The sequence below is a fragment of the Eptatretus burgeri genome, chromosome 15, assembly GCF_056783735.1.
Source record: "Eptatretus burgeri isolate ZD-2024b chromosome 15, Ebu_testis_v1, whole genome shotgun sequence".
NCBI lineage: Eukaryota > Metazoa > Chordata > Myxini > Myxiniformes > Myxinidae > Eptatretus > Eptatretus burgeri.
This window is the reverse complement of record NC_140975.1, coordinates 40,918,894-40,932,560: the sequence shown is the minus strand read 5'-3', so window position 1 is coordinate 40,932,560 and position 13,667 is coordinate 40,918,894. Positions and strand designations below refer to the sequence as shown.

The 13,667-nt window shown below is 49.7% G+C and overlaps 1 protein-coding gene across 2 annotated transcripts in view; it reads right to left on the bottom strand.

Annotated features, from left to right (window-relative positions):
* LOC147012025 (casein kinase I-like) overlaps positions 1-13,667 on the bottom strand; it is a 93,177-nt gene that overhangs the window by 58,940 nt on the left and 20,570 nt on the right. For both annotated transcript variants that reach the window (XM_085858021.1, XM_085858022.1), the window contains exons 2-4: positions 10,296-10,406; positions 9,938-10,086; positions 9,143-9,371 (exon numbers count right to left, since the gene is read on the bottom strand). In XM_085858021.1, coding sequence (XP_085714147.1) covers positions 9,143-9,371; positions 9,938-10,086; positions 10,296-10,406 — 489 coding nt within the window. The remainder of the gene's footprint in view (positions 1-9,142; positions 9,372-9,937; positions 10,087-10,295; positions 10,407-13,667) is intronic.

Here is a 13,667-nt window from a genome sequence, read left to right as displayed (position 1 = left end):
CTCGTTCTGCTGACTCTCCGACCTTGTTCTGCTCCTTCTCTCGTTCCCGACTCTGACTGACGAACACCGTCCTTTTATCCCCCCGTAACTTCGCCTTTGACCCCCTCCCTTTGACCTTTCACCTCGCTCCCCATTGGCCCGAGAAAAAGTGGGCGTGAAGGCTTTTTGATCCACAAATTTGCATATATCGATCGCCCTGGGGGCGGGGCCAATTCGCCCCTCGCTCACCGATTGGACGGCAAAAAGTGGGCGTGTGTCGTTTTTGATCCGTTTTTGAAGCAGAAAATCCGTGATTTTGTACACGCTGTTCGACGCGCGTTCTGCATGAGTCCAGCATCGGTGCCCATGAGTGGCGCGAGATGACGGTGATGCGATGGTGGCGAGTTGTGACGGTAAAGGTCATGGCGGTTGTGGTGAAGCGGCGTTGTGGTTGGTGGTTGTTGTTGTGGTTGTGATGGTGGCGATTGGTCCAAAATAAAGATAGTAAAAGAAAACGGCTATCCTGAAGAGTCGCAGCACGTATAAATGACATGTATTCCCACTAGACAACGGGTTTGGGCCTAACTACACATGCACTTACCGAGATACCTCACCTAAGGGACCTGAATGGTGGTTTGCGAATCTGGTAACCACAACACTACCCCCTTCCCTTTTTACAGACTCGTCCCGAGTCGTCAAATTTTCGTGTGCCATCATGTGTAGTTTTCCCCTAGTACATTTTACCTACGGATCCCTGAGTGCGACATTCATGGTATTCGTGTCCCCAAAATAAATAACCTGAGGGCTGCGTAACTACCTAAACAAACTCACTCACACGGACGACTTAAATAAAATTGCCGGCGCTAAGACATACATGCCGGGGGCGCACTCATATGTACAGTACATCTTACCTTAACTTACAAATCTTACACTAAACCATGGCCCAGGATCATTGAACTCTGCAAAAGAAAGCAGTTAGCAGGGAGCCAGGCTGCCCGCATGCAGTCTCTGGCTCAAACAATGCAGGTGACAGGGAACGTGGCTGGCTGCTCACACGCAGTCCAAGGCCTTCCCTTTTGAACTGAACTCAGTGAACCACAACGGTGCTTGGGCTGCACAACGCAGTCTCCGTGCCAGCTCAAGTGGCACACGCAATGAGCACAACGAATGGATGCATGAACGCAAACATGGTGCACGGGCCGCCACTGCAGGCCCGTGTTGTAGCTGCCAACAGGGCAGTTCTTGCAGCTTGCAAACTGTTGCCTTGCGGATCCTGGCGCACATGGAAACGAACAGGGGGGGCAAAGCAAAAATTGAACGGCGCTGGTGAACAGGGGCAGTGGGCATGGCATGGCAAAGGTAGCAGGCAAACACAGCCCGCAGAAGAAGGCCGCTGCAGGCAAACACAGCCCGCAGATGAACTGGCCGGCACAGGCCTTGAAGAAAAACAGCCAGCCGGCAGACGAAGTGGGCCGGCACAGGCCTTGCAGCACACAGCCAGCAGATGAAGCTGGCCAGCTTTTGCCGTTCAGTGGAGGTTGGTGGAGGGAGTGCGGTGGTGCTGGCCACTTGGAAGGCGGGCTCGGACCTACCTTCCTGTCTCCCTCCCACCTATCGCCTTTGCCTGTCACTGTACATACCCACTCCCTTAATTTGTCAAACCCCAATTTAGCCCCAACTTATTTTTTTTGTTGTTTTTATTTTTACTTCCCCACTATAAATCGTCCCCTAACCCCCTTTATCGTCTTTGTTCGGCTAACCTATCCTGTCACCTAGCCTACTCCCAACCCCTACGTTCCCTCCCCGGAGGGGAACAAGGGAGAGCTAACGTCCTGTGTCGAGGCCCAACGAAGCCTCAGAATGGCCTCCCCAGAGTTCGGCGATCTTTAACCAAAGTGGGTCCAGCGGCCCACAACGACAGCGAGGGGATGGATGGTGCGGAGGGGTACATCTCCTAATCTACCCTAACCATTTAACTGTTAAACTACCCCGGGGCTTTCAACAAGCGCCTCTTGCTTAAACTATTGGTTCTATCAACCCAGATTCCCGTCGCCTGTGTTGGTGTCCTCACAATTTCGGGCCTCGCCCCCCAATTTTCTCTCCGTGCCCTCACACGGTCTCCTGGCTGGGACACGTGGCTCCCTTTGGCAGGCACGACCCTCTGCCGAATCTCCCGCTATGGCACCCCCGGGCACTACACTGCCTCCGAGCCTACCAGCTCCCTAACACCGGGGAGTGCCCCCCATGGCACCTCCCCTGAAACGCACACGTGGCAGGCCGGCCTCCCGGGCCCCTTTCCGAGGGTCACCCGTGCCCACAACACTGCCCACGCGGCTAATGGCGCCCCGGGCCCCCGCACCAAGCAGGCGCACCCGTGCCCACTACTCTATCCCGGCCCCCATGGGCCCATGGCCTACCGCGGCCGACTAGCCTGGTGCCCGGGGTACCCACTCAGCGATACTCACCTTTCGCAGCCACGCTCCCAAGCCCGTCAACAGGGCTCCTGCACCCCTCCAAATGGGTCTCGAGCCTACTTTCCCACCAACAGCAAAACGACCTCCATTTTTCAATTTGACTAACCCAGCTAACTCACTCTACACTGACCCCGGGTCCCTTGGGCGGGAGTCACTCCTCCCCCAATCACTCATCGCATCATGCATTCCCCATTCACTCCACACACACAGACCCGCTGGCCTCACTCACTCAACATGTACACGTACTCACCTCACAACCCACAACTCTTCAACACACACACCGCTGAACTCTGCCATCCTTCTAACTACCTCCCCTAACTAACTCGTGCTCCCACGTCGTCCCTTAAACTATAGCACGTTCCTTTTAACACTACGTAGCTAAACTACGTCCCCTCTACACACTCACTGTCAGTCACTGTCTCCGAAATAAATCATTTTATTTCACAACCTAAAGCTCACTAAATCCCTCTACCTAATCCATTCCACGGACTCCATGAGGACTTACCCCTGCCCCATGGAGTCGGTCTAGCTAAGCTAACCCTTCCCCCTAACTAGTTTCCATCCTGTGCCCCGGGTAAGGGGGTCTTTCACCCCTTGCCCAGGAATCCTGTACACCCGAAAGTGAGGCTTGTTTTTCCCTTTTTTTTTTTTCATGCCCAGCACCTGCGCGGCAACTCAGAGCTCGCGCACTTTGCACCTGGCCGTGACGTCATGCAGCTGCACGTGTTCCTCGTCCCTCCTTGGACGGGACCATCCGGCAGAGATACCCCTCCTGCCGAATTCCAACCCCACGTGCAGCCATGGCGTCACCGTGCGCATAAAAAAAAACACAAGCCACACGTCTCGAGGGGTTCCCCACGCGAACACATGTGCTTTGCCCGTTGGAGCTTAACACACACGATCGCGTGGAGAACCCGTCCGGTCCAAATCCGTAGTCCTGCCTAAACTTTGTCCGTCCGCGGGATCGGCAAATCCACCGCTGGCGTTTCCGGACCGGGACTTCACTCTCGCAAGCGAGCACGTGGTGGTCTCGTGCGTTGCACAGCACGAACCGCGTGCTCACTGCTGGGTGAACCCGGCACGGTCCTCGAAACAACCACAGCCGCTACTCGGCTTTCTTTACTCTGTCGCCTTCGTCGTCGCCATTCCACCCACGCACACCTGCGTGTTACGACGCACACAGTCCACTCCATCACATTCACACGGGGAGACGCGGCTGCGTGCTCCCGCATGCCAACCGACATCTCCCTCACATACCGCTCTCTCACACACACGGTCTCCCTGGCACACAGCGACCTTGCACACGGCCGTTCACTCACGCGTGCCTCACTACTCACACAAACCATACTACTCACACGTGGTGCTCTATTCACTCGCGCGGGGGCACTCACCCGCGGTGCCTCACCCACACACGCGAGGGCACTCAACCGCTGTGCCTCATCCACACACCGTGCCTCACTCATACACGCGGGGGCACTCACCCGCGGTACCTCACTCATACACACGGCGACACTCACACACGCGGTCTCTTCCACACAACGTCCCTCACTCATACACGCGGGGGCACTCACCCGCGGTTCCTCACTCATACTGGCCGTTTCACTCACACACACGGCCTCTTCCACACACGGTTCCTCATCCACACACGGTGCCTCATCCAAACACGGCGTGCTGGGAAGCACGCACTCCAGCACCATCGCCACCACACCACTCACACACGGGGTCGCTTCCACACACGGGGACGCACTCACGCCTTGCACCACACACACAGGGACAACCACACTGGGGATTTGTGTCCCCACAAGGGTCTCCGGGGCCTCTACACCCCCCAAGCTCTCCGTGCACCCGTCCACAGCACTCGTCCCCTCAACCTCGCAAAGCACGACCGAACTCACCTGGTCGTGACTCGCCTCAAGGGGGCATACTCCCTCCCCTCGTTCCTGGAGGAGGTCATCCAGCTGCTCACACCGGGTCCCCACACGCTCCGCGAGCTCAACCTCACTGTCCTCCACTACCTCCGTGTGTGTGTGCGCGTCACTTACCTCGTCTTCATCGTGTTTATTGGTCTCTGCTTCTTTCTGGCGTCTTTCCCTTATCTTTATGTAGGTCAACCTTGCTTTCTCTTTAAGTCGCTCCCGTCCTTCCCTGTTTTTCACTCCTTGCTCTTTCACGATCTCCGCGTACCTCATCCTTGCTCTCCGTATTAATTGTTCTTTTCTCTCCCTCGCAATTACTTTCACCTCGTCTCTTGTCTCCCGAATTACTTTTTCCTTACCCGCCTCCACCGCGGGCCTGTCAGCCGTTGCACCCCTTCCAGCTCGTTTGCTCCCACACGTGGAGTCGCCATTCCGAGTTCCCTGCTAACGGCCTTCATGCCCGCCTGCAGGCATCGGCCCATGTTCTGCGTCTCACCCCGCAGCTTTTTCGTTTCTTCCCTCATTTGCTGTGTACTCGCATCAATCTTTTCGTTCATGCTTTTTATTTCTGCATTCATTTGTGCCAGCATGGTGAATAGCTGGGCCATGTCGGATGCACTCAAGTGAGCCGTTTCGGCAGGGGTTGGGGAAGGGTCTTGGTGGAGAGGGGGGGAGGTGTCATACACCGCGGCCGCTGCCGCACCCACCTCGGGCCCTGGGTTCAGTTGGGCGAGTCCGTGTTCCTGCACAATCAACATTTCCTGCTCGGGGATTCCATCCTGGACCATGGATTCTACATTACTACACATATACATTTCTAATACCCCCGGCTCCCGCTCGCCTTGAGACGCCATCTTGCTTCTCGTGAAGGGTTAATTTAACTCGCTCGTAATTTGGAGGGAATCGGGGTCGCTTCTCTCACCCCTGGACCGATTCCCGTGAATTTCGCTGGAGACAGGAGAGCCTGTTGTCCCGCTCTCCAATACCAGTGCCGCGAGGAGGGCGATGAATTTGTATCCCACTCCTGACACCAGTGTTGCGGATTTCGCGTCCGCCGGCGTGCGACGGCCACGTAACTCGAATCGCGGCACGTCGCCCACCGGACGGACAATCCAGTCGTGACCCTCTCGGACTAACGCCGGGAACCAGTCACGGGTGGACCTTTCGGTCTCACCGCGATCGAGCCAATCAGCCCCCGCGTGGGATAGGGTTGCTCGCCAAATTCGAACTACCTAAGTACCCACGCGGAGGGTAGACCGGGCGATCGCACCTCGCCGCAGGTCGACTTCGGACACGGGCCACTTAAGCGACCCGTTCCGTACTATCAGAATAACCGAGCGGTGTTATCGTCGACCTCGACGGTTCGATTAATTATCGGGCGTATTCAGCCCACTACCAACCCTTTACGTGAAGCAAGATGGGGATTCAATGGAGGAAAAGACGAAGCGAAGCGGGAAACAGTTCAACAATAAAGCACATTTATTCGCGGCACACGGGAAGCACACAAATACAATTCCACCAAATGCACACAAAAAAAAGAAAACACAATTCCATTTACACAAAAAGTAAATACAAAAGTGAAAACACAGTGCAGAGCTAATACCGACTACCGAGCACACGGCAACACTTATACAATTCTACTTCACAGACGGCGCCGACAACACATACCCAAAACCAAGGAAAAGAAATACCCTCAAGAATGAGGCGGGCCTGAGGCCGAGACCGGGTCGCGCCTACCCGTCTGGTGATGAGACGCGGAGCGGCGATGGCCCCGCAACCCGCGGGCCTCGTGGACAGTGCCTGGCAGGGGGTGGGAACGGGGCCCCCTTGGTCGCACTATCTCAGCGCGGGGGGGAAACAGGAGGGGGTTGCTGATGCTCGGGGTATAGAGGATCTTTATTATCCCTGGTGTGCGTCTCCACCTCGGCCAGGTCGCGCTGCCGGCCTCCCTCGGGCGTGCAGCTCCTGGCACCGACGCGAGCACCCCCTCGTCCGACTCTCTTCAGCTTCTCCAGCCACTGCAGGCTTCGGGCTCCAGTCTTCCACACTCGTCCCCTCCGTTCCGACTCCTTCTCGTTCTCGACTCCTTCTCGTTCTCGACTCCTTCTCGTTTGCGACTCTCTCGTTCCGACTCCTCGTTCTCGTTCTGCTGACTCTCTCGTTCCGACTCCTCGTTCTCGTTCTGCTGACTCCCTCGTTCCGACTCCTCGTTCTCGTTCTGCTGACTCCCTCGTTCCGACTCCTCGTTCTCGTTCTGCTGACTCCCTCGTTCCGACTCCTCGTTCTCGTTCTGCTGACTCCCTCGTTCCGACTCCTCGTTCTCGTTCTGCTGACTCCCTCGTTCCGACTCCTCGTTCTCGTTCTGCTGACTCCCTCGTTCCGACTCCTCGTTCTCGTTCTGCTGACTCTCCGACCTTGTTCTGCTCCTTCTCTCGTTCCCGACTCTGACTGACGAACACCGTCCTTTTATCCCCCCGTAACTTCGCCTTTGACCCCCTCCCTTTGACCTTTCACCTCGCTCCCCATTGGCCCGAGAAAAAGTGGGCGTGAAGGCTTTTTGATCCACAAATTTGCATATATCGATCGCCCTGGGGGCGGGGCCAATTCGCCCCTCGCTCACCGATTGGACGGCAAAAAGTGGGCGTGTGTCGTTTTTGATCCGTTTTTGAAGCAGAAAATCCGTGATTTTGTACACGCTGTTCGACGCGCGTTCTGCATGAGTCCAGCATCGGTGCCCATGAGTGGCGCGAGATGACGGTGATGCGATGGTGGCGAGTTGTGACGGTAAAGGTCATGGCGGTTGTGGTGAAGCGGCGTTGTGGTTGGTGGTTGTTGTTGTGGTTGTGATGGTGGCGATTGGTCCAAAATAAAGATAGTAAAAGAAAAACGGCTATCCTGAAGAGTCGCAGCACGTATAAATGACATGTATTCCCACTAGACAACGGGTTTGGGCCTAACTACACATGCACTTACCGAGATACCTCACCTAAGGGACCTGAATGGTGGTTTGCGAATCTGGTAACCACAACAATATATATATATATATATATATATATATATATATATATATATATATATATATATATATATATATATATGTGTATATATATATATATATATATATATATATATATATATATATATATATATATATATATATATATATATATATATATATGTATATATATATATATATATATATCATAGTCATGGGAAAAGGAAACCAAGCTGTTAGGGTCAGGTGGCCATCTTTCTGGTGAGACAGACAAACAGGCAAACAAGCGGTCACAGACCAGTATAGTACTTGCGAAATCAGTTGCTGCTTCCTTGCCCTTTGGACCTCAAAAATAATGTTTCTAGCTTTTGATTTGTGAATCAATTCAGTGACCCAATATTCAATCTGTTCAAATTTCACGTCAATTGGATGGAAATTGACGATTTTATTTGACTTTTGACCTTTTGACATCAAAAATATTCGGCTTCTAGCTATTGTCTAGCTCTACCATGTGGTAAAGTTTGATGAAGATGAGCGTAGAATTGTGACCTGTAGGTGATTGACAAACATACAGACAGAATAACAGATAAGATTGACTAACCGATGTACTTGCAAATATTCGATATCCCAAATCATAAACAGACCCAAATGCAATACCCTCTCCTTTTGGAAGGGCAATATCAAGGAAATGACTGGAAACTTTAACATTTGGAAATGCTACATATGGCAGATTTTTTTTTTAAATCACAAGGAATTACTCTTAGGATAACCCTCTGGCAATATCATGAGCAAAGGTTTGGTGACATGTAATCTTGGCTTATGGAAGACCAAGGTCAAATCAGCAAAGACATTATGGTTGAGACTTGCTCAAATCATACAGCATGAGTAAGACAAACTCAATCTATTCGTTTCGCAAATGCATATCTGACTGAGATTAAATTAAGTTTGGTCTTCTGGTTGAATCATTACTGAGTCATGGTGACTGCAATTGCAATGCCCCCAAGAAGGTGTGGCAGGATTTTGGATTTTGGTCAGGGTACTGACACACAATGTCTGAATTATATGCGCTTTTGAAAAGCATAGTGGGAATGGGGAGTGTCTTTAATGTCCACAAACGAATGGTAACAGATGGAAAGATAGCACAGTGATATAATAGTAACACAATTGTGATGAAGGCTGCTCCTTCAAATGTCATGACGTATTGTCAGCGTAAATGTAAGAGAAAATATAAATGATATTGCTGCTGTCCTCTACCCTGCCGCCTCACCTCTCTACCCCCCCTTTCCTTTCCACCACCTCTTCTATCTACCTCCCTCTCCCTCACCACCCCTCCTCTACTTCCCTTAACAGGCCACTCTATCCCTCTCCAGCTTCCTCATCCCTTCTCCCCACCCTTCCCTCTCCATGTCCCTCACTCTACAACTCTCTCTGCACCTGCCTATCCATCTCTTCCTCTTGCTCCCCACCTCCTACTCCCCCCTCCTTCTACCCCTTTCTCATATATATATATATATATATATATATATATATATATATATATATTTCTCTTACCCTATAACAGAGTGTTAGTTCTGCCAAAGTATTTTCTAGGCAAGAAAAATGCTGGGTGGTTTGCTTGTGCTTGCTCAGCTAAACAGTCACGGTAAATTGAACCCACACAGGCAAGGCCAATGCAGAAAGGCCTTACCCACTCAGCCACTCAGCCACTCTAAATATACAGTAAGTAATTTAATAAAGAGAGGAGGAGAAGCTAGAAATAGCAAGAAAAACCCTCATACCAATGCCAAGGTGTGTGTTGATGGAGGCGTAGCGTGCGGTGCCTGTCAGATTCTTATTCTCGCGGTATGGGATGTGTTGATGGGTTCGTGCATCTCGGTATTTCTTGGCAAGGCCCAGGTCGATAAGATACACCAGGTTTCCCTTCTTTCCCAAACCCATCAAGAAGTTGTCTGGCTTTATATCTCTGTGGATAAAGTTTTTGGAGTGCAGATACTCAATTCGACTGATCTGTGGAATCAAAGAGTTGGAAAGAAGGAAAGGGGGTTTGTAAGTTTGTGCACTCTATTAAGTCACAGAAGAGCGAAGGCTATAATGGTCATGACATGGGAAGTGAACAGAGGTGCGGAGGTGGTGAGTGGTGGAAGAAGAGCTCTGAATAATTATTTCAGCCTCCACTGTAAACCAAAACTATTGTTTCAAATGGACGTAAAGATGTAGCTCGACAAACAGTAATAATGGATGGCTTATTTGGGGTTCCATTCTAAGCATTGAGTTCATATTGCCGGTAGCCTAGATTCCAAGGTCATAGGTCATGGATGTAGCTCAACACCAACCACATCTCAAATCTCAACACCAGCCAAGGCGGTGATTTGTCCAATGTCTCACAATGTCATTGTGATGCATGTAAAGGTATCACAGATACTTTCTCATGCTTCTGTGCTACATGTAATCACTAAAATATTATAAAACAAAACATTATTCAAGGATAGACTGATTGAGATATGCCATGGTGATTTGCTTTGTCTGGAGATATAAAAAGTGATGGTGACAAGAAGAGGTACACAAGTAAGCACCATTTGGTCAGCGAGGAGCAGGACGGTTTTGAGGCTGAACCTCCGATTGCAGAAGTTGAAAAGGTCTTCCATGCTGGGTCCCAACAACTCCATTACCATGACGTTGTAGTCCCCCTCGGCACCACACCATTTGATGGAGGGAATTCCCACTAGTGAAGTAAGAAATCAAGAGCGTGTTAGTTCTTAAGATTTAAGTTGAAGTTGAGATTTGGATTTGGATGTTTTGAGCTTTAGGAGTTACTGAAAGGTATGACAAAGGATGAGACAACAATAAAGTTTTAGACTAAGATGATACATCATTGTCATAGCTCTAGGTGTAAAGAACATGATAAGCAATGGCCTTTTATTAAGTCATCACCTCCACCCTGAAGCAGCTTGTAAATCTTGCTTTCGATGTGAAGCTGTGGGTGCTTTGTCTTTACGTTCTCAAGTTTGATGGCCACCTCCTCACCCGTCGCAGTATTGGTCCCTAGACCCACGGAGCCAAGGACAGGGCAATATGACCATTGGAAAACAACAAACAGAATACATCTATGAGCCAGAGTAACAAGGTGGGCTGGCAGGATGGCCTAGAGGTATGTACACTCTGCCTCTGAGCCGTCTAACCTGGGTTTGGATCTCGGTCCAGCAATAAACTGTCACCCTGTTGTCTTGCAGGCAGGGTGAGGCGTCAATGTTTGTGTCTTCCCTCAGATTGATGTTAAACTGGGCATCCCATGTGCCAGCATTAGTTGGTAGACATTAAACATCCTACGGTGCCCTTCGCGAAAAGTAGACGAGCAATTGCCGACACCTTGGCCAAGTTCCAAATTCCTGCCCGAACCTACATGAGGCACTGCATCAGCAGCACAGCTGTGTTCCAAACAATTATGCAACCAGCAGCCACATGCTGCATATTAAATGAATGAATGAAGGGCCAAGGTCTTCGTGCCATGCTTGCTGGCAAATCCATACTGTCCCAATATTTTTGGCATTCGAGGCTAACACCCCACAGCACCTCCTCTACAGTCTACCCCAACATGCTGAGAAAAGACACTTCGGATGATATTAATAATAGAAATATAGGCACCAACACTCGGGCCAATTTCAGAGATGAAAGCCTCTTCGATATGTAACCAACAGCGACTGCAATTTCAGGGAAAGGCCTCCAAGGGTTTCCTCTGATTGTGTACGAGCAGTAGCACAAACAATTTCAAATACAGTACCATAAAGCACAAAGTAATCGAGAGAGAGAGAGAGAGAGAGAGAGAGAGAGAGAGAGAGAGAGAGAGAGAGAGAGAGAGAGAGAGAGAGAGAGAGAGAGAGAGAGAGAGAGAGAGAGAGAGAGAGAGAGAGAGAGAGAGAGAGAGAGAGAGAGAGAGAGAGAGAGAGAGAGAGAGAGAGAGAGATATATTGAAGCACAGCATAGATGAATGATCTGCACAGAATATTAGTCAGTCTTTGATGTCAAATTGTCAAACATTTATTATTATGCAATCAGCCAGAATTTGTCTACAATCATCGCCAGATGTCATCCCATCCAGTTTGTGGAAGTAGTCCAGGCCTGTGTTTCTAAATTCCCCAATACTTGCATGTTTCAGACAACTAGCCTGACACACAGACCATCAGTAAAATGGAAGAGGCATGACGGCATTAAGGTTCATGCCAGAAAGCTTATGACCACCAGATGAATACCTTTCAGCACCATATGCCAAGGCACTCCCTCTCCAAGGCACTTAGCCAGCCACATGATGTAGCTGTGGCTCCACAAGGCTGGCACGGCTCGCATCAGCATAAAATGGCCGTGAGAAGATGGGGAGATGCGTTTGGAAATGTTTACAGTGAGAGAAGTTTTGTTATTGCAGAGCTCCTGCTTTAAGGATGGACTCAATGTCCGCACGCTCACCTCGAAGCCGTCTAGCCTGGGTTTCAATCCCGACACAGCCATAAACTGTCATCCCGGTGTTTCACAGGCACGGTGATTCATAACCTGGACGTCCTGTCTGCTATTGTCATTTGTTGGATGTTAAAGATTCTCCCACCTGCCAGTCACTGACTCTTGGTCAACCTGATCCACTGATAGTGCAACTCAACTTGATTCACCTGTGAATGGGATATGACCAAAAATGAACTTATAAAAAGCTGTGTATGCAATGACAGCAAAGGGCATTGTGTCATTTGATGGGAACGTTTTTAGCCAGCTGTTTGTTGTCTGTGATGTCGAAATGTAGTTCCCATAGCAAATTTCGCAAGATGTTTCCATCTGAGCATTTGCTTTAGATGCGTCGAGGATTTCTTGTTGATTATCCTTGGAATTTATGTAATAAGTGCATTGATGTATCATAAGGTTTTTGTTCATCCTGCATGTGATTCAAGTGCAGTACAAGCTTCTTCATGAACCGAAGATCACCATTACATGAAAACAAATCCATGACTATAACCAAGATGTCGATTGCTCGGTGGTGAACTTTGAAGAGGATTGTCAATATGACCCAAACATGAACCTGGCTACTCTGTGGTTAACCATAAATCAACCCCCTTCTGGTGAAACTACCTAATCTCTCAAACTACCTAATCCAGGATCACTGCTCACCTCTACTCATTCGCTTCTCTTTTTTTTCCCACCTTGTGGAATCAACTTACACATTCTCTTCAATCTCATTCCTCCCTCCAGGTCTTCAAGACGGCTGTTCACCAACATCTCAGATCATCCCCAATCCAAAACCACGATCTTTTCTACCCTCGTTAACCTCACCCCTCCCCCTACCCCAAACCCTCCTCCTTCCAAATTTCCAGTTTTCCCTCCTGATATTTACCTCCATCACCAAAGGTGAAGGAGGTTATGTTTTCACCCATGTCTGTCTGTTTGTGTGCAGGATATCTCAAAAAGTTGTGAACGGATCCAAATGTAATTTGGTGGGAAGGTTGGGCATGTGACAAGTATGAACTTATTCGATTTGGTGAAGATCTGGATCCGGATCCGACTACTAGATTTTTTTAAGTGATTCTTTACCATTGAGAGATAGTGCTAAACCAATACATAGCACGATATCTCACAAAGTTGTGGACGAATTTGGATGAAACTTGTTTGACGCGTTGAGTGTGTGTCAAGGGAGAATTGGTTCAATCTTGGTGAAGATCCGAATCCGGATCTGGATAGGAGAATTATTTAATTTTTAAAGTGATTCTTGACCATTGAGAGATCGGGTCAAAAACGATATAGTACTGTATAGCATGATATTTCAAAAATATATTGGACCCGATATGTTCTCCTGGATCAGGCATTGCTTGGCGGAGGTATGCACTGTAACGAGTGCCCTTCTAGTTTCTTTGTGTATCCATCCAAGTTGTCCACCCCATGCATACTCTGCTGCCCCTCCCCCCCATTCCTCCCCACCCCTATTATTTGTTCAAGTCTCCCTCTATCTTGGTCTTCAACTCTGACACTGGTGTTTATTATCTCTGTCTCTGTCTCTGTCTTGTCTGTCTCTCTCTGTCTGTCTGTCTCTCTCTCTCTCTCTCTCTCTCTCTCTCTCTCTCTCTCTCTCTCTCTCTCTCTCTCTCTCTCTCTCTCTCTCTCTCTCTCTCTCTCTCTCTCTCTCTCTCTCTCTCTCTCTCTCTCTCTCTCTCTCTCTCTCTCTCTCTCTCTCTCTCTCTCTCTCTCTCTCTCTCTCTCTCTCTCTCTCTCTCTCTCTCTCTCTCTCTCTCTCTCTCTCTCTCTCTCTCTCTCTCTCTCTCTCTCTCTCTCTCT